Below are 22,533 nucleotides of genomic sequence, written 5' to 3' on the forward strand. Positions count from 1 at the left end.
TTTTTGTATAATTTTAGACAAGTTTATAACAGATGGCAGCACGAAAACAAATTTTAAAATTGTAGAAGGCGATTCTCCTATCAGCCATTGTCTAATTTTGACTTACAAAAGCTGCAATTCTTGTAATTCACAAGAAGTTGATTAAATTGAATTGAGTGATATATAAATACATGTAGAAGATAATATTACATCATAAAGCAAGTAATAAGTTCTTTTTACAAATTTTTTTTATGATTTCCTCTTGGATTTAAAAAAAAAAAAAAAAAAAAATTCTGATTTGAATTTTGAAATAATTTCCCTTTAATATTGGGAAACCAAGCCAAAATAAGAACATGGCTTTAAGCATGCAGGTACAGTAGTACACACATTGAGGTGAGTGTGATTCAAACACATATGATTACTAAATATGGTGATATTCTTGTAGTCTCTCTAACTTGTTAACTCACCTGACATTATGTGGTTGTCCCAGAATATAAACAGTACTGTATTTTAATGAACTGTGAAATTTTCAAAAAAATTTGACAAAATTTACTTCTCAGGACTTGTACAGCACTCTAAAACTCACTCATGAAAAAATTAAAGTGCATGTCATTAAATACAAGTTATGTTTAATTATACTTAAATATGATTAGAGTAGCAAGACTTACTCTAGATCATCTGTGCAAAAGAGAGGTAATTATGCAAAGCTCCCAGGACTTGGACAAAACATTTGTTAAATTGTTACAATATAATCATAAGTGATGGGAACGACACCCAAAACCAACCATACAATCTGTTCCCATAATACCATTACATAGTACTCTATATTACTCTATCCGCTGTCCTAACATAATGGGTTCATCCAAACTTAATAGTAAAAAAAAAATATGTACTTATTTTTTTTACTATTAATAAAATTAACTTCCTTGTGTGCTTTTTGAACTAGAATTTAAAGTGATGAAGACTGGCAGAGAAGGGTGCCTCCGTAGCCAGGTGGGAAGGAGCAGCAGTGTATAGCACACGCTTCTTGATTAGACCAGGGTTCGAGCCCATCACCATCAAATACGGAGGATGCGGCAGGGTCAGGCAATGACCACCGCATATCCCGGAGCAATATGGCCTTAGTTGCTAATGCTCCTAAAAACCAAATAACAAACAAACAACAAACTAGCAGAGAAAAAAAAAAAAAATCTGGCAGAGTGAGTTGTTCTCATTAGCATGCTGTTCATCAACTGACAGGAGGGTTTGTATATAAGAATGAGCTCATTAACTTAATGGCTTAAATGATCATCATAACATAACTATCTTAGCAACTGGTTCAAAAAAAAAAAAAAAAACACCCAAAATTCAGAAAACAGGCTTGCATGAGCTCAGCTGAATCCATAGCAGCGCAGCATAGAGTGAAAAGAACCAAAAGTATTCCTTTACTAGGTAATAATATAACAGAAACTATAAAAAGAAGCAGGATTCCTTCCATCCTGCTAAAACATACTCCAAAGTAATTTTTCATTTTTAATTAAATTAAAATAACTTTTACATTTGTTTTAAAGATTTTTTTTTTTTTTTTATTTAACATAAAAGCAGAAAAAACATCATTATACCAATTTTAATATTTTATGTAAAATAACATTTTATATTTTGGGCATAACAAAACAAAGAAAAAACAAACAAACTAATTATTAGTAACTCAAAGAACAGCCTATTACAATAACATTCTCAAAATGACCATCTGTAGTACAGGGGTTGAGAACCATCTGGCACTAATGAGACTATTAAATTTCCACCTGCATAACATGGCATACAACCAGCTAGTTGGAAAATAAATAATCAGCATTCAGTATAAAAAAATCTTCACTCCACCAAACCATCACCTTTTCTTCTTTATAATTTATCAAAATTTGCAGACAGCAGCATTTTGGCTGATGGTCAAACACTACAGGCTCATAGGATCACATGTGGCCTACTGGTTGCTGACTCCTGCCATGGTGTATTTCACTGTTATGCACAACACGTAAAGTATCGACTTCAGTATCTTAAGTTATATTTCTGCAGCTGTCTATAGAAGTTTTGGCTTCATACATCAACTTGCATGTTGTGAAGACTGAAAAACCCAGTATAAGTCACTGAGAAAACCCCATGCCCTCTCCAAAAGGTTAGATAATTACAACCTTAATTGAAAAGGCCACCAGTCTCTGATGGGATTCAAACCAACACCTCTCCAAACAAATGAAAAACCACTATACTGTCACAGAGGACATATAAAGCAATGCTTGCTTTATGTAAGTTTTGTTATATACAGCAAATCAGGATCTGGTTGTCACAAGATAAGGTTGTCACAAGACTTCATAAAAGCATAGAATGGTTACTGGCTACCACACAAAGTATCACTGTTTGAAAAACAACAATTTTATAATTTATTTGTTACTTTTACATATAACATAAACTATACCACTTCAGGCAGTCCAGTTAATTACAAGAATATCATCAGCATAATGCCTATGGCATCTCACAGTCATTACTTTGGAAGGGATGGGAGCAACTAGTTAACATGTTCACTGCCATGTATATGTATCGAAATGATGTGCTGTGATGGGAAGAACCTGATAAAATTTTTAGGTTTTAAATTATAAAAAATTTATTCCATGTACATAAAGTAACCTCAATGCAAGCAAATCCCAGATATAAAAATAAAAGTATGTACCAAATCTTTGAAGCACATGGTTGACAAAAAAAAAAAAAAAAAAAAGTCTACAATAATTAAGTTAAAATGGTTGAATTCTTTAACCGTCCCATCAAACTATGTTGCTAGGTTTGATTGTATAAATTACCACTAAGAACGCCTTTTAGTATGGATTACCACCCTACTACAGTATCAATATTGGTTGTTTTTGAGTTTTTGCTAACTTGACTATTTTAGTCACAGTGAATCAGTAAGAATGCTCAATATTGTCTTTATTATATTAGGCATCAACATATGTCTATAAACTCAGTATACACCAATGCAAATAAAAAGCTGGAGTTTGGGGGCCACTTCTGCCTAAGAACAAATACTCACCCTCCCCATTTAAATAAATTGGGAGGTTGAGTGATTTCATTGTTTGAAGTATTTTGCAACTAAGTTTTCTGGATCCTTAAACCCGGACTTTTGCAATGGGTGAATTATTTAGAATAAGCAGATGAGAGAAACTAAGGCCATGAGGCAACAGTATATGTCCATAAATTGTGAATGTTCTGTGGTCAGTGTCTGTTTGTGGCATGAAAATTCCAAGCTTCTAGAAGACAAATCATGCAACTCTTACCAGAGACTGACCAACTAGGCTATGAAATAAGCAAAGAACAAAAGAGTTCCTTAGGTCAAACTCAGATTTGGACTAGTATTTTCTGCATAGCGTGCTTGCTAGAAGAGCACCAAATGAACAAGTGTCAAATTTAAGAACATGCTTAATATATGCTGGATTAAAAAAAAAAAAAAAAAAGCATACTGTTTTATGTACAAAACTTCACTACTCTGAATTAGGGCTAGCTGAGGGGGAGGGAGAAGAAATACCCAGGCCACAAAAATGAACTAAGCATTTGTTACAATTCCAACAACACACTATAATAAAAAGGTACAATCAGGTGCCATGATACCAACACAGTACAGCTCTAGATTCACATTTGCCATCCACGCATAATGATGAATGTTCATATTATATAGTGTTCATATTATAATAATATATAATCATAGTAAATAATATATAATTTTTATCATAAATAAAAATTCTTTCCCAAAACAATTTATATCATTGTGTTTGGAAAGAAGTTTGTACATTAATCATAATTTGAATATTTAGCTCAAGTTGGCAAGGAAACATTTCTGTATTTACATGTTGAGGGCATTATTTCAGCTAAATAATAGTTACTACAAAGCTGATAAAAGTTTCGTTACACATCACAGGGATAACAACACATTTTTTCCCAATCACTAAACTTTTGCTTTTGGTTCATCCCACAGCGCCAGTTAAACCAAGCTGTCTGATAACTATCATGTGCATACTTCAATGAATGAGAGAAATTTATTACTAAAACAATTAATTCTCGGACATTATGATATGTGTGCTGAAAGGGATGATGATGACTGTGATACACAATATGATGATGACTGTGCTACCCGCGAGGTCAACACGCAGTATAAATTATTAAGAGAAAGGCACTTCATCCATAGGAAACAGCATGTGACAACCACTTTTCGAAAGACAGTTTGAAGTATTTTGCAAAATGTACTTATAAGTAGAAATAAATGCTTAATGAAATAATTCAACTATAAATAATAAACTTTATGAAACTTTAGTGTAGCTGTAAATTTAAAACTTACATAAATTGATATGAAATACATTAAAAAGCAGATGTTCCTTTTGTTTTCCAGATATTTTGGTTTGATATCAGTCAGGTATTGCTCTAGGTTGAAGACAAATTGAAACATCTGCCTTTTAATGTATTAAGTTTCAAATTAAGCTAAATCATTAATTTACAGCTGCAGTAATATTCCAGCTTCTCTTGTATAAAGCTTATTGAAAGTGCATCCATGCAGCTATCCTTATTATTTCTATGCTGTTTCCCATGAAGTGAAGTATCATTCTATTAGTACACAATATAAATAATAATAATAATAAAAAATGCTATGACATATTTAAATTGAAAATACTAAACTAAACCAAAAAAACTAAGTCAAATATCTACAAAATACAGCTATTTTATTTTAAAAATTACAATTTTATCTGGAACTATAACTATTTAGATACGAATCATTCTTAAACTTTTACTTTATATATATATATTAAAATTTAAGTAGCAGTTTAATTGTAATATATTAAAAATTTAATTAACTAAAATGACATAAAAAAATGTAAAATTATAAAACAAAAAAAAAAAAAAAAAGCTGGCAATTTCAATATTATAACTTTAATTACATCTAGAATGCAAACTTTATCAGCAATTAAACAATTTTACTAAAGTGAAACTAGTTATAATTATTTTTGAAAATTTTGCAACCATCAGTTAAAATGTATTTTTAGTTTTATAAAAATATATATGAAGCAGTAAATAATGAGGAGTATAATAGTAATATAAGGGTTTCATGGCAATTTCATTACCATGAAATATGCACATAATTTGCATATTTCATGGGCAGTGCTTGCACATGGAATTTATGTACCCAACTGTCTTATACTGCATGTGACATTCATTTTGAAATACTTTGCAAAATGCACTTAATAAGTTTTACCTTTTATAACTGAGTAACAATAAAATTGTAAACATTCATGTACCTTATATGTTTATATAAAATTTGAAAGTTATGCATTTCTCAAGACTGGAAAGTTTCTGGATAAATTACTTTTGATCAAAAGATATAAAAAAACCATGTACAAAAAATAAAGAACCAGAATATCCAACTAGAAAAAAAATCACCATCCAAGATGAATAAACAATATTGATATTATCTTTCTCTAATTTGAAGTATGGGGAAGGAACATACAGCTGTACACAAAATTTATCATTTCTCTAAATATTATTTCAGAGAAACTATTTTAAAATTTTGAAAAGTTGAGCTGAGACAGTTAAAATATTAAATTTCTCTTGAAGAAAACAAGTCTTCTCATGGGAATATTATAACTAAAACTATTAATTACAATAAGGAAACACCAAAATTAACCAAATATACCTACACTTTAATGAAATCACTTACTTGTGCCATTTGCATTTCTTGAAAGAATTCTATTTCCCATGCACCCAGCTGGTCCTGTACTAGATGGTGGTCCAGAGTGTGTAGAGCCATGTCCAGGACCAGGCCCAGTTCCAGATCCAGATTCTGATGTAACAGGCACTGAACAATGATTCATGTATTCTCGAACTTGTTGCTCCATTGGAATGATCGTGACATGTGGTTCAAGCTGATTGGAAAGAGATTAAATACAATCCACTGAAATGCTTTAATGAAATAAATAAAATAAAATAAGTTGCTCCAGAATGAGAGACAAATCATTTGTTTGAAGCACAGTTTATCAATCTAGGCATTCAACAAGTTCTTTAATGTCAGGTATTACAATGTGGCCCTAATCTGGGAAGCTAGCACATTTAATAATGGCAGATATATCAAAATATATATAGTTCTCAGAAACCTTACAAAGGTTGGTTATTTTTATCTGACAATATTGGTTATAAAATTAAAGATATTTAAAACTTCTTATAATTTTGAGAAACATCACAGAATTATAGTGTGAAAATTCCTTGAATCACCACTTTGGTGTCAAAGGGTTAACATATCCAGTTATGATATCACAGATGGATAAAGTGAGAAAAGGAAGGAGAGAAGGATGACAAGGAAGGAGGAGCAATCAGCTGGCATTAAAGGACATCAACAGTACATTGGCTGCACTTTCAGGCACAATCCATTCCCCACTTCTGGGTAAGTATGCAAGATCAGCTGAAAGGGGCTGTACGATAAATCAATGTCATTGTTATAGAAACTAGTCGGATAGGATCGTAAATCCATATAACGATACGAAGTAAGCTACGCATAAAAAATATTTATGACACGGCCAATTTTCAAAATTTTAACTCTATATGAATGTCTGGGATACAGGTAGATAGATATCCCCGTGTAGCAACAGACATTCAGCCGCACCGGCTCCGTGTTTCGGTAGGAGACGTACGCGCCACTGGTGGCGCTACTATAGCCATGAGATTGCTAGCCTTGACGAGATGCGAGCAATTAGCATCTTTTTAGCATTTAAGATCATTATAAATTAAAATGTGGAGTTAAACCTATCACAAAGAAGCTTTATTATTAGCCATTAATATTATTATTCTTAAGTTTTCAGTTCAGCCTAATTCATTTCGGCCTAATTTTTTTTCTTGATTGGTTAAACTGAACTCATTAAAAATTAAGCTAAATATCATTAATTATGCAAAGTTTAAATTTAGAAGTTAAATTTAATAATTACTGTAATTGTTTCTGCTGACAGAACGTGAATTAAACTGACTGCCGGAATTAAGTTAAAAATTTAAATGCACTCTGCCATTTCGCTAAGATTCTTATTTCAGTAATTACAAATAATACAACTATTGGAAACTATCATGAATGAATGGTATAGGAATTTTATTATCTCAAGAAATTTATGGATTATTAAAAAAAAAAAAAAAATTTCTTCTAGTCAGCTATCAAAAGCATAGATTTGATATCTTACCAGACTACTCAGAAGTCCACTTAAGTCATGCTGTTATAATTCTCACTGTGTTATTTGATTTTTCCATTTTTTTTTCATGAACATTACCAGTTTCTTTTTATGCTGAACCTAATGTATACTGTAAAGACAAAAAAAAAAAAAAAAAAAAAAAATTGTGAACTGCTTTTCCAGATCTTTTCCTCATACATGCAGAACGAAAAACATTTTCCAACACAAAATTAAATATACATTTTTGACAATTAAATTTTAGTAGTTAAAAAAAATTAGTTTTAAATAATCAGCAGAGGAACCAAGAGACTGATATGAAGACAAGAGATATGAAGATAGTTCTAAAAGACAATATTCAACATTGGCAACTTAATGTGTCTTTTTTTATTACTGCATTTTGTATTTAGTTACTAAGTTAAGCTGATTATATAATTAAATTCTTGTAAATATACACATTCATACTATATACAGCAGGTTTATCAAAATTGCGGTAATTCTGAAATTTTGATGGAAATTGAGTTTTGTTGAGTGTTTGGAAAAAATATTTTTAATTACTTATGATCACTGCCTTGCATTACATACTGTATTCTTTTAACATCTTATTAACATCCAAGACTTTCAAGATTAGGAAAGAAAACATTTTTGAACATCGTAATTGGCATCCAGAACTATTTGTAGGCAGGCATTCAAGAAAAGTTCTAACTGCTACAAGTGTATCCTCAATGATGCTTTTCACAACAGCATTTCTGCCCTTACTTCTGCAGCATATGTGAATTGTATTCATATCAATGACCTTAAGAATTGCTGTAAAAATATATCACTGAGATTATTCAATGTGCAGCTGTAGATAGAGTCAGAAAGCTAAGCTGCTCTGAAAAGCACCATTCAGGAACATTAATAACAGTTATGGATTAATATATTTCTTTGTAAAACACTGTAAAACTCCTAGGCACTGCTTGCCATATCAGTATTTGTCAGAATTATGCAATGGTATCCTGGGGCCTAAATGCATGGCTGGTTTTAGGCCAACCTTTCTTTTGTTATAACTATTTAATGAACATTTTAGAGTTCCCCTTCTATGTCAGGACCATAGGCATATCACATTCAGCACACCCCCTCCTGATTCTTGTACAACTTTTGTGTGCATCAGAGCAGACATTCTCAACCAGTGTGCTGTAGCATAATGGTATGGTACAAAAAAAAAAAAAAAAAAAAATTCAAGGTGTGTCCCAAAAATTTTACACATTCAGCCTCAAATTTTGCTGATATATGGCTCCCATTCTCATCGGCTACGATCAGCATAATTCAGTATAGTACACAATTAATTCTAGAAAATACATCAGAGCCAGTAGTGGATTTGGGTTTATTCCTAGAATTTTTTTCTCTTTTTAATATTGGTGTTACATATTAGGATCATCAGTAAGCTTGCTTCTTACAGGTCCAGCAAAAGAATATGATACTGTGCCAACAGTAGTTCAGAAACATTATTATTCTTGATTTTGTGTTCTAATTGAATTTGCAATGTATTTGCAAAAGGAAGTTAGATAAACAGAATATTGATAGAAGTCCTGTGTCTGAAAGAATTTTATTAAACTTGTTTACTCTGTTGTCTGTTTTGATCATTACTTTCTTCTTTTTTTACAAAGTAATAGAAGCACAGTTACAATCTACAATTCTTCCAGCTATAGATCTCTTCAATGATGCATCAAATCCTATTCCTGTGGAAACAAAACAACTTATTGAGTTATCTTTCAGTACAATGTTTAAAATAAAATTTCCAGATCTTTTTCTATGGACAACCTCATACAAAGCACACACAAATCCTGATCTTTTTCTATCTGCATTTTGGTTGTCTGTAAAAGAATACTGAATTACCTGGAAGAGCCCTGAATATTTTACTGCCCTTCTCAACTTCCTACAACAGTGTTTTTAGCCATAAAAATTCTCAAGCCAAATGTCATATATGTAAAGAGATCTCTGTGCCTACCCTATCAACTGTCAGACCTTGGCACATAGTTGCTCAACTGAGGCCACAGGACCCTGCAATTATTGTACTCTGGTAATTCCAGCATTGTCAGAATTGAATAACTATGTCATTCCCATCAGTAAAAGTTTCCATTAATGCTACTTAATATTCATATCATAGTCTTGTATTGTTAATCTTTAAATTTTTTGTGATTGCTGCTTAAAATAAATTATACTTAGATTTCAGAAAAGCTTTTGTACTGTTCCACATGAAAGATTGCTGTACAAATTGGAGCAGTGTGGCATTAGGAGAAAGTTATGGCCATGGATAAAGGGATGGTTCAGTGGCAGCATACAGTGATTATCAATGGGCACTTCTTCTTGGACTAATGTTATTAGTGGAATCCCCCAGGCTTCGTTGCTGAACCCATTGTTGTTTTCAATATTTATTAATGATACTGATGAAAGCTTATCAGGCTTAATGTCTTAAGTTTGCAGACGATACAAAAGTTGGCTGGGTGATTAATGAGAGTAATCAAGATATGCTACTGCAACAAGATCTAGAAAAATTAGGCAGATGGGCTAAAAAGTAGCAACTGAAGTTTCATATTAACAAATGCAACTGCATATGGGTAGCAGTAATCTCAGAATAACATACCAACTGTGTGGTACTACAACCATGCTAGCAGAGAATGCAAAAGACTTGGGGGTTATTGTGCAGTCAGACATGAAGTTCTCTGAGCAGCGTAGGTTGGTTGCTATGACAGCCCATGAGGTTTTGTCAATGATATACAAGAATTCTGCCAGTAGGGATAAAGAGGTAACCATTCTGCTGTATGTGGTAATGATATGGACACATCTCTAGTACCATTACAGGTCTAAAAGCTTCATTTTAGGAAGGATATGAATCTGTTGGAATAGGTGCAGAGAAGAGAAAAAGATTAGTGAGGGGGCAAAAAAGGTACTCTTAATAGGAAGGTTGTTGTTGTTGTTTGGTTTTTAGGAGCATTAGCAACTAAGGCTATATTGCTCCGTGAATATGCGGTGGTCATTCCTGACCTTTCCGCATCCTCCGTATTTGGTGGTGACGGGCTCGAACCCCAGTCTAATCAAGAAGCGTGTGCTATGCACTGCTGCTCCTTCCCACCTGGCTACGGAGGTGCCTTAACAGGAAGGACTCCAGTTCTGCAAACTGCAACATCTGAGAACTATGCACCTGCAAAGAGACCTAACTGAGGTGTTTAAGGCTTTGAATTGATTGAGTAAGCTAAATGCTGATGGTATTCTTACTCTTGCTCAGAGAACAGACATGAAGGGGTATATATTTAAACTGAGGAAGGATGGTTGCAGGATAGATGTATGGAAACTTTCTTTCAGCCAGAGGGTAGTTGACTGTTGGAAAAAACTTCCATCTGGCATTGTGGAAGTGGGTGGTTTGAATAAATTTAAGGAGGAATTAGAGAAATTATTACAGATAGGCAGGTTATGTGGGAAGTGTATTTTTTAAATTTTGTTTATTTTTATTAATTTATTTTATTTTTTGTCTGATGCTGTTTTAAGCCTGCTTGATTATTTTTTTATTTAGTATTAGCATCATTTGCCAATACGAATACTAAATAAAAAATTATAAAATAAGAGTTTTGTATTACAGAGATGCTATTTAACTTGTTTAAAAATGTTCAACTAATAGAGAATTATAATCAGCATTGAATAATTATAGAACATACAGTAGTGTACGTTACTGCAGATATCAATGATCTATGGCAATGTTGCCAAAGGATGGACCCTAGACTACCTCAAATAACATCACTGTAACTTCATTTAATCAATCCAAAAATGCATGACCAATATTTTTGGAAACCACTATCTCTGTGAACATCTTATTTGTGAAAGACAGACAGGCATGTCAGTGTTCCAATTTAATTCAAAGTGAAGTCCCACCACTTTGTTTATTGGAGGCTTGAAGTGATGAAACCCATGTTTAGTCTCTAGAGCAAAGTTTCCGGCATCTCCCCCCCCCCCATACTTCACCTTCAACCCATGCACAGTACTAAGTACTATAGGTTTTGATACCTTTCGTGTTTGGGGTTTTCATAAAAAAAAATGCAATTCAAACTTCTTCCCCACTGCTTGTTATTATCTGTGAAAATAATAACAGGAAGTTTCCTCATACAATCTTCTTAATGTCAGAAATTCACCACTGACACTAAAGATTCACACCAAAGTGAACCATCTCAAGGATGCATAAAAGATTCCAGCTTTGCCACCCTTTGATGGGGTCTCCTAAAACTTGAAAGGGCATCTTCCCAAGATGTCTGCAGGGGATCCACTCATTGACTTTATGCCTTGAGCTCCCCCAACAACCTAAATCCGTATTTCAGAAGTGACTTATCCAATAAACTGTTAGGAATAAAAGGGAGGAGAGAGGACATGGGTAAAAATACATTCAAAAGTAATGTCAGGTAATGCATGCATGCACTGAATTACACTGAGCACATAACTGAAACTAAAATCACCCGAGGAATCAACAAAATATGTTTTGTTATGAAGGAAAACCAGCAAAACATGAGCTAGCGTTGATCTGCTTTTCCTTCTCAAGTAATGCCCAAACATCTGAAAAACCTCCAGTCTCCAAACCTACACCTCTCCAAATGAACAAGCTGCAAAACTACTTTACTGCACAGGATCTCTTTACTTTTACAGCCACTTGTTTGCACCTAAAGATATTATTATTATTATATTATTATTAGCCATAAGGTGCAAGGAAGCCTGAGGCTTATGCTGCACCAGCTGAAAAAAAAAAAATTCTGAATTACCCCGAGAGAGAGAGAGAGTCAGAAGTAGAAGGGAATCACCAAGAAAGAGAAGAATGATGATATCCAGCTCAGGACCCTGGGTGTGCCAGGCCCATGCTTACCAGATGTGAGCCCCTGGGGTTCCTGCCCTCTTACAAAGAACATATACCTATGTGCAATGCACATACTTCAATCTATGCACAAACCAACTCTAAACCTCCTTACAGAAGCAGTGTTAGTTTAGCATTGGCATTAGTAGAAGCATATGATGCAAGAAAGCAAAGCTTATATAGCATCAGCCAAAAAAAAGAAAAAAAAAAAAACCTTTCCCATTTCACCCATCCATTCACTCCAAATGTTTGTCTAGTTCTGCCTTGAACTTATTTAAGGTGTTGACCTCCACTACAGCAGATGGAAGTTTGTTCCAACTATCAACCACCCACTGGCTAAAGGCAAATTTCTGCACATCTATTCTACAATTGTCTTTCCTCAATTTGAATTTATGTCCCCTCAGGTGAGTAACCTGAGCAAGAGGAAGAATCCCATCAGCATTGAGCTTGCTCAAACCACTCAAGGCTTTAGTTTGTACTAGTGCTAGTTTTCTGTAGTTATGCCATTGAATCAAAACCATCTCTATTGTTATTTGTACTGTGTCCATTTAATATCTTTAAACATAAAAAGATACTCAGATGCTAAATAGCTAAGAGAAGCCAAAAAAAAAAAAATATATATATATATATATATATTTATGAAAGCCTGTTATATTTATAATAATTATGTATATGTATACACATATACACTACTGCTGTATTAGTTTAAGTTAAATATGAGAGGAAATCATTCAATTAAGTTTCTTTTAATATTCTGGATACAGCTCGGTCAGTGTCAGAAAAGTTTACACCTTCATTATAACTGGCACTGATAAACCAGCACTACAGTTAACAATGGGCCAAGCTTTTTTTTATAGCAACATGCAAATTCAACTGCATTATTGCTCAGTAATCATACATATATTATCCCATGACCTTGACATTACACTTACATTTCTAAAAAAAAAGTTATGCACATTTAACAATTAGTCATATTCCTGCTAAATAAACCAACTGCTTCACTGACTCCTTAAAAGAGGTTTAAATATTATTTACTAAATTGACCAAATGTAAATTTTTATTGCATTTGGATCAGGATTTAGTTCATGCGAGTACCATGTTCAGTTTAAAGCATAATCATTTCTCAATATTAAAGCAGGAAAAAAATTATTCATGCAACATCATATTTGTATACTTTTAAATCACTCTTAATATTTGTGGTAGTTAATGAAATATATACATGAGAATGTTTACTGAAAGAAATGTTTGAAAGATTATTGAGGCATACATCTCTTTCCCCTCTTCCCTTCATTAGTTTATCTAAAAATTAATTTCAGTTTAATTATCAAAAATTAATGTACAGCCTCAAACACTGAGATGCAACAAAATATTTTTAAAAAATTCAAATATTCAGTGGGAAGATGCCTTGACTTTAACTAAGACCAGCTCTAGTATTTGCAGGCATCGGGGCAAAATGCATATATGCACAGCTATGTACAAAATAGCTGCATTGAGCTGATAATTTATGGCAATTGCTTTTAGCATTACAGATTAAATGATTAAAACTAATTAAATAATAAATAGATATCATGAATATGATATTATTAATGTGAGTTTCAAACAAATCATGAAGCTTACTGCTATTTAATAATTAATTTATAAATATATAAAATAATAGAATGTTTGCCATCATTACAGAAGAACATTATGTATAATTATAACCTTAAATTATTAAATTTTAAAATAATTACAATTCTTTAGTACAGCAGTTCTCAAACTTTAGTAACATGGAGATCTCCTTTGAAAAATTTTCCACAGACCCCCAAACTTAACAATTGTTTCTATACTGTAAATTATTTCAGTTTTTTAAACTGAAATAATATTTATAAGAAATTTTTGATATAATTCATGGACCCCCTTGGTGTGCCTCAGTGGAACCTCAGATAATAGAGAAATGCTGCTTTAGTATATAATGAATATTCATAACTCTAAAAACAAGATTATATATGATTAAACCACTCAAAAATAATTCAAGGACAAGATTATTGCATATTTTACATTTTAACCTAAAAACTTCAAACTGAACTGAATTAAAATTTTTCTTTACAAGTGCACAATATTTTTGAAATGTGTAGGTATATCATCACAAGGTTAAGGGCCTGGTGCAACATTTCTTTGACTCCCAAAATCATTTCCTTTTTTTTTTGTCTCCCCCCCCCAGAGCTTGAGACCCTAGTGCAGTTGCACCACAGAATAATATTCCACTGTTCCAAATAATGGAATATGCCATACCTGGACCCAAGCTTCAATCTAGGATAAAAAGATCCCTATTCTTATAATTTGCTTTAAGTGGGCTCACTATTCTCTCACTCAGGTTGATCTGGTTATAATGAGGTTACTAATATTTATACTACTATTTTTATGTTTTATTGCAAACTTCAATTAAGTATAAAAATATGTGGTGTTTCAGAATGACTACATGGATCATGCACATTTTCATTTATTGAATGAAATGCAAACATAACAAAAACTACACAGCAGAACAAAAACATTATTTTTTTTCTAATTATCACATAACAGCTCAAAATAACCACTGTTTTGGCTCTGTATACATTCATTTCATAATCCAGCTTTATCCATACTCCTGAATAACAGTAGTGAAAACTTCACTGATATGCTACCTAAATTCATTCACTGTATTTGTCTTCACTATGTACACTATTTTTTAAGTATTAAACAAAAACACCTAATGAGACAATCTGGGGAATCTAGCCACAAAATAAGTTGTCTTAATAACTCAGACTACAAAAAGTCTTCTTCAAGCTGAACATTACAAAGAGTGGTGGATGCTCAAATTAACTGGTCCTCTAAGACAGAGTGGTTTCATCACTTCTCTCATTTAGAGAAGTCCTGGTTTAAATCCCATCAAAGACTGAAGGCCCTCTTCAATCAGTTCTGTAGTTAGCTGATCTCAGGAGAGATAGTAGGGGTTTTCCCGAGTTATTCCAAGTTTTTTCAGCCCACACAACGTGTAAATCAACCAGTGAACATATGCACACTTATACAGATATAATAGACCAGACAATCTAAGACAGCGATGCATCTTAGCTAATACTGGCTTTGTAAAACTAATAACATTCCAGTTAACTGGAACATGAAGTCAGGTATTTCTTGATGTTGTGGATTTGCATGGATTCTAACAAATCCATAAACTTACTATGTACTGTTGGGTCTCTGAAATGAAAGGACTTAATCTGTGGATTGTAAGTACACAACTGCACATTCACTTCTCAGATAAACCATCTGTTATTCCTGTTGTCCATGTGGGTATTTGTAAGTTCAAATTTATGCTTGTTCACAAATGTCAATTTTATTCACATATTATTCATTGGCATATATTATTCACATCTGGTCACTTGTTGATAGAGTAGAGTAAAGTTAAACCTTACCCAGTTCTCTTGTGACATGTTGTTCTTGGATTGTTTATATTAATGCAAAAGGAACTCTTTTTTTTTTTTTTTTATAACTTCACATTCAAAGGCCACTTTGTCCTTCCTTCAGCAAGACAAAAAAATAAATCAATAAAAAAATACAAAAAAAAAAAAAAAAATAGCCTTGGAATACACACAAATACTTTCACTACATCACAGAAATTAATTAGTAAGACTGAAATCTGTTGCTTCTAGGGTGGCAGAATGCTTGTTTTTTTAAATAATACATCTGTCTATGAGGCACATCATGCAACAGTTGTTTCTGAGACTGTTCCAAACTTGCCAGCATAAGCAATTTCTTGGAATACCACAAAAACAATCAGAAAATTTGCTCACAGAAATTTTGGCAGAAGTGGATCATCCTATTAACTTCTACTCCACATTACTAGTCTTTCTAAATTGGTTTGTGCTATTGTTTTATATATTTGTTATGTGGACTAACTGAACTCAATGTGCCTAAATCCTCATTGCACTTCTATAATTCTATGAATGGTTTGAGCATGCTCAATGATGATGGGATAATTTTGCTTGCTCAGATTAAGAACCCGAGAGGGCATGGATTCAAATTGAGGAAAGACAGTTGTAGAATAGATGTGCAGAAGTTTGCCTTTAGCCAGTGGGTAGTTCATTGCTGGAACAGACTTCCATCTGTTGTTGTGGAATTTGATAGTTTAAATATAAGACTGAACTAGACAAACATTTGAATGAGTGAAATGGGAAGGTTTTTTTTTTTTTTTTTTTTGGCTGATGCTATATCAGCTTGCTTTCTTGCATCATATGTCTCAACTAATGCTAATAATCAAATCAAGCACTGCACTTTCTGCTATATAGTCTCATACACCATCATTAGGACATTTCAGAGCAATAAATTCAATACATATGCATGATGAATATTAAAAGTCTACATTTCACAGAGCTGCCTTTTCCATGAGGCACTGTATCTATGGCCTACAAAAAAATAGGGACCCAAAAAATTGAATTTTATTCAAAAAATAAAATTCTACAAACCAATTTTTAAACAGATTTCTAAGTTAAATTCTTTTCTAAGCTTTTGCTGTTAGCAAAATCATTAACAATGTCATTAAAGTGCATATTGAGAGTAAGTTAGTGATGGAATAACTCATAACCAAATTTATAAAAATTCTCTAAAAACAAAAAATTAGATTTAATGCAAGTTAATTTTAATACATTTGATATAATGTAGTGCTGTCTCAGAATGAAGAGTATCTAAGGTCTGCAAAAACCAAAAGATGGCCAACACTGCAACTTACTGCATTCATCAAATATAAAACTGCATCATAAAATCATTCCCAGACACACATTTTCCAATAAAAATAAGAAATAATTTGGACTTGGACAAATTTCATTAACTAATGTCCACAAAAAAAAACTTATTCTTCTCTAACAGTGACCAACTAAGATGTTATATGATACTTTAAGAGAACTCCTCCATTACCACCTCAATGCAAACACTTAATTTCTATGAAGATGCTGTAATTCAGTGTTTTAAATATAAAGCACACTTAGCAAGTTTATGTTAATAATGCTTTGATTACACCATGTATATCTGGCTGTTATATAAAGCTTACAGAAAATTAAATTTTTTTATAACCTGCAAGTGTATCCTATATAGGGGTTGCTCTCTTTGCATTTTGGGAAGCCTTGGTTTTGCTTTTTCTTTTGATAGTCGATGAGGATAAGCAGTGATTAAGCAGCCTTAACTAAAAATTAATATTTAAATTACTTACTATCATGTGCTATATATCATTTCTTTACACACTAAGTTGTTTAATAGTGCATTTCCAATTAAATATATCACTTAAATTGCAGTATCCTGGCACAAAACAAAAATTACATCTAATGAGAATAAAGGCACAGCTTAAAAAAAAAAAAAAAAAATTAAGTGAGGCCTAATAGAACCTCAATTTAAAAAAATGCTATGACTATATTAATATCTTTAAATGCATGTGATAATATTTGAAAAACTTTTTAGTTTTATTTACAAGGAACTGGATGTGCAGGCATTTTTCTCACCAGGAATTTTAGAAAATTAAAATAAAATTACACTACTCTTTAAACAATATTATAAACATTAAAATTATATTTATTAATAAATAAATATTTGATGTACCAAGTGGCAACAAAGTATCCCTATTTAGAGCTGTCTGAAGCATGATCTAATGGAGGAAATGCACCCAAATTTGGCAGGTATGCTTCTTGTAGTATGCAGATGCAGAGCATGATCTAATGAGGGAAAATATAACCAAAAAATTTGGTGTTTTCTTTGGAGAATGTGGAAAGAGAACTGTATGGAAAACAAAATTAGTTCCAAAAATCACCATGAAGAGAAAGTTTCACTGTGAATATTAATCTGTTACATGACTGATCTTTAAGGCTGTGCATACTGCAAATGAAGAATATGCTATTATCACCGGTACTGACACCACTTTACTGCATGACATTTTTGTGAAACCGCATTATTGACAACAACATGTGACGTAAATGTCCTCAAGCACCTTAGTGTGAAATTGATGTGGTCTAATACAACCTTAAAATGAGCAACAGCATGGTGAACAGCAGATTGTAACATATTAGGAGTGCATGAGGCTGCTGTAGCCGAGTGGTCAGGCACAGAGGTGCATAAGTACATGTGCCTTGAGTGACCTGGGTTCAAACCCATGACTGCTGAATACGGTGCTGTTTCTGACCGTGTCATCCTGGAGTATAAAAAGAAAATTTATTTATTTATGTTTCTTGTGTGCTGCATGATGCTATCCTTCAAGGCTGCTATATATCAAGAATGTTGTCACATATATTATTGGCAACATTCCTGACCTTCAGGTAACTCCATATCCAAATGATGCAAGGAGTAAGGCCAGTCAATTGAGGTGGATATGTTGTGAGAAATGAGTGGCTGGTTACCTTTTCGACAGTAAAATGCTGTTGCAGCAATTCTTATACAGATTTCCTAATACATGGAGATGCTCTGTCATACAGAAAAATTGTTGCTTCCTCAATGTTGCAGTTATGGAATGACAACAGCCAGAAGTGTATCTCGGTATCATTTTGACTGAACATATTACAGAAGAACTTCCTGTACTCTGTGTGGAGTAGCTCCATCACCCAAATCATGAAGTTCTGAGCTCTATACAAGCAGAAACGGTCCATGCCTCCTCAAAGGATGTTCCACGGACAGTGGCAGTCCTAGGATTTTCCTTGGGAAGGAGCTAAAGTAGTTAAAGGAATGAGGTAAAGCAATGTTCAGAGAATCATTAAGCTTCTTTGATCATAGGGGTTATGGCTCCCTTTAGCTCCCACCTGAAACTGCCACTGTCCATGGCAATTTGGTTTTTACCTCTGTTCATGCCAAGAAGTTGAGGGCATACATCAGTTGGATTTCCACATCACTCACTTGTAATTGTTGATTGCAGTGGAGTTTGTATGGGTAGAACTGCAATGCCTTCCAAACTGTCACATACAGTATATCCAACCATTTTGCTGTTGCATGTGCACTGATACTGCCTTCTGGTGCCAACAGTGGTATTTCACTACCCACAGATCTTTCCACAACTGCAGTAGCAACATAACATAACCTCCCCCCCCACAACCTGCTCTTGGTTGGGTGGGTTTATTCCTGGCTTTGTTCCAACAATTCCTGTTTCTCAAACCATGCAATAATTTTCCTGACCATAGTTTTAGTGTCAGGAAAATGATTGCATAATTTGAGATTGCTGGTGCTTACAATGTTTGTAATTTTTAATTGCTGCTGATGGCACTGTTTCCATTAGGGTAGCAAATCTTTAAAAACTAAGTGCACTCTGGTAAGGCAAGAAGTACTGTGCTCCTAACACTATGGTAACCCATCTGCAGAACCTTGTGCTTTCCATTCTGTAGACATTACATCAGTAATGCCATGTGTGTAACTGATTATTAAAAATAAGATATTTTATGAACAAGTATTCAATTCATAAAATTTTCAATTTCAATCCTTGCATAATTCTCTTCTGAATCCACCAAAGAATATACCTGCCGAATTTGTTTCCCATTCTTCTACTAGATCACAATCTAGACAGGACTCAGAATGGATGCCAGAATGCTGTTCTGGTTCATCATACACATCAATAATGTCATGCATAGTGCATTGAGTTCCTTCTGTTCTATTATCCTGATAAGCATTCTGTTTCATAAAGTTTTTCATTTCCAGCTCTGGCTGCAGACAGCTCTAAAGAGAGATATGGTGGAAGGACATAGATCTCTTGGAAAAAGCATTGAGAAGAGCAACAAGATTAGTTGGGGGCCCTAAAGGGCATTCTTACAAATAAAGATTGGGATTCCATAAATTAAAGTCTCTGGAAACTAGGCATCTGCATGGGAACCTAACTGAAGTGTATAAGGTTTTAAATGGGTTAAGTAAACTAATGCTGATGGCATCTTTACTCTTTTTTTTTTTTTTTTGGATGACACATACAACATATAAATTTAAGCTGAAAAAGGATGGTTGAGGAATATATGTGCAGAAATTTGCATTCAGCTGGGCTGTTGGAATTGATTTGTACCTACTGTTATGAAAGTGAGCAGTGTGAATAAATTTAAAGAAGTTTTCGAAAATTATTAGAAAGAATGGGCAAATGAAGTAGGGGTGTTTTTTTTTTTTTTTTTTTTTTTTTGGCTGGTGCTGTATAAGTGCCTTTGCATTCTTGCATCATGTTGCTAATATTAATACTTTAATTGTAACTATCTGGCACATAACATTTTAATAAAAAAAATATATATGGTTTTAGACTTTTTGCAACACACCTCTGATAATTTTTTTCATCTTGCCTTTCTCTAGAATGGAATTCTAAACTTTATTTTTTTTTTTAACTTCAATATTGCTATCAGGGAACATGCAACTAATTTTTTTTGTAACAGAATAAATACTATGTATTTTTTTCTGTGTATTACTACATTTGTTCATTCTTTTTTCCTAAAGCAATCAAGACTATAAGACATCAGTGTAAGGTGTCTGTAAATTGCATTACAGGTGGTTTGTCTCTGCTAGCTAGTACCACCAGTGGCATGTATAGCAGCACAGGTATGGAACTGCTGGCCTAGAGAATTGGTTGATCCCTCCCTCAATATTTTACTGCCAATTCTCCCCTTAAATCTCTTTCAGCCTTTCCAAATTCTAGTGTTCAGCCCTTTATATATATATATATATAGGCCTTGCCACCGAAATTAGGTGGCCAGGCCAGCCAGAGTACTTAAATAATCTACTGGGTACCTGACCTGCCTCCTCATGGCAAAGTGTGGGCAACAGTGGGTCCCAACAGCTAAATGGTCAGAGAAACAACATAACATAAAAGTAAATACAGATGGCTATCTGACAACCCAGATTACTGCAACATGCTAATCTCTGTGGTTTCAGGAAATAAATTAATTCGTACATATTCACATTTCCAGCTTTATGTCATCACCAGGCCTGCATTTATTTATTTTTTATTATTATTATTATTATTAGCCATATGGTGCAAGGAAGTCTGAGGCTTATGCTGCACCAGCCAAAAAAAAATTTGAGTTACCCTGAGAGTGAGAGAGAGAGAGAGAGAGAGAAGTAGAAGGGAATCACCAAGAAAGAGAAGAATGATGATATCCAGCTCTGGACCCTGGGTGTGCCAAGCCCATACTCACCAGATGTGAGCCTCTGGGGTAAATTTAAATTGAAATAACTAAATGTTGGATTATTTAGGTTAAGCCAAAGGCAAAATTTGTGCCTGTGATGAACATTTCTGTTTATAAGTGGAGTACATTCCAAGGTTTATTAGTTTATTTTTGGGACAAAAAAATTGAAGTTTCCCAATGGAAAGGTACATAAGATCTTTGCTTGAGGCTAGCTAATGAGATGGAACAGCTTCTCAACTAAGAGGACGGAAACCCAATCTCATACCTCCAAGACAATCATTATCCTTTAGAAGGATCCCTAATTTATTATGCAATTTCATAATTTCTTCAACTCAGCCTTACTGATTAATAATAATATTAAATTAAAAATAAACGTACTAAAAAGTTTAATGCCCTAATTAGTTTCAAAATCTTAACTCAATAACAAAATGCTCTATTTTCATAAAATTGCCAAAGATATATTACTTAGTTCAATGAACTAGATGTACTCAAGCTATCACTCTTAACAATTACTTTCTCAAAATTTCCTTTCTATAAATCTAATCAAACTGTAAAGACTAACTGCAAAACTAACCTGTCGTATTATTTCTCAAATTTTCTTATGGCTTAGGCAGCACTGGTAAATATAAAAATTGCTGAAAGATTGAATCACTAGAATTCACATTTGTTCTGATATTACCAAATCAAATATGAAAAATAATTTCTCTGGAAATTTGAGCATGTGCATATGTCCCATCTATTATTTTTGACCTATAGTCAGCATGAACAAAGGAGAAAAGATTAAGTGGTCATAATACAATAAACAAAAATAACAATGGCAAAATCAGCATTTCTTACCGTTTTCCATGGATATTGTTTAGCAAGATTTTATTGCTTATACTTATATTGCTTCTCCAACTTCTTGCTGCATAAGATTCCATTGTTTCGTATCATATAAGCTGCTGTTGCACCCATTATTTTCCTGCTTTCTGCAGTACCAGTGTTAACATTTCACTTCCTTTGGATGATAGCCTGTTTAAATGAAAGGCCAGTTTTCAGAGAGGTTATGTTACTACTTGCTGAGATTTCCTTTTTACATTACATATACTGGCTAAAATTATATTGAAAAATTTTCCAACTGTTGATTTAAATTTATACTTAGTTTTCTATCCATCCAAAAATTAGAAACAAAAGTTATTTTGTTCTTATTCACATCATTTGATTTTTCTCTCAACAATCAAAAAAAGTTGCTTCTTTCAGCTTTGTCAATCAATTAAAATACTTTAAAAAAAGGCAACTTGCACTATTTGCTCATATGCTGTAATTTTTATATACATCTGGTTCTAATTTAGTTTGCTTA

General features: G+C 33.2%; 1 protein-coding gene across 1 annotated transcript in view; it reads right to left on the bottom strand.

The window, feature by feature from the left end:
- LOC150075109 (uncharacterized) overlaps positions 1-22,533 on the bottom strand; it is a 481,445-nt gene that overhangs the window by 425,374 nt on the left and 33,538 nt on the right. Inside the window, exons 2-4 of the mRNA XM_090388677.1 lie at positions 22,032-22,205; positions 7,206-7,323; positions 5,705-5,909 (exon numbers count right to left, since the gene is read on the bottom strand). Of these exons, the coding sequence (XP_090244803.1) occupies positions 5,705-5,882 (178 nt within the window). The 5' untranslated portion in view covers positions 5,883-5,909; positions 7,206-7,323; positions 22,032-22,205. The remainder of the gene's footprint in view (positions 1-5,704; positions 5,910-7,205; positions 7,324-22,031; positions 22,206-22,533) is intronic.

The sequence above is a fragment of the Mastigoproctus giganteus genome, chromosome 14, assembly GCF_048544385.1.
Source record: "Mastigoproctus giganteus isolate SK-2022 chromosome 14, ASM4854438v1, whole genome shotgun sequence".
Taxonomy (NCBI): domain Eukaryota; kingdom Metazoa; phylum Arthropoda; class Arachnida; order Uropygi; family Thelyphonidae; genus Mastigoproctus; species Mastigoproctus giganteus.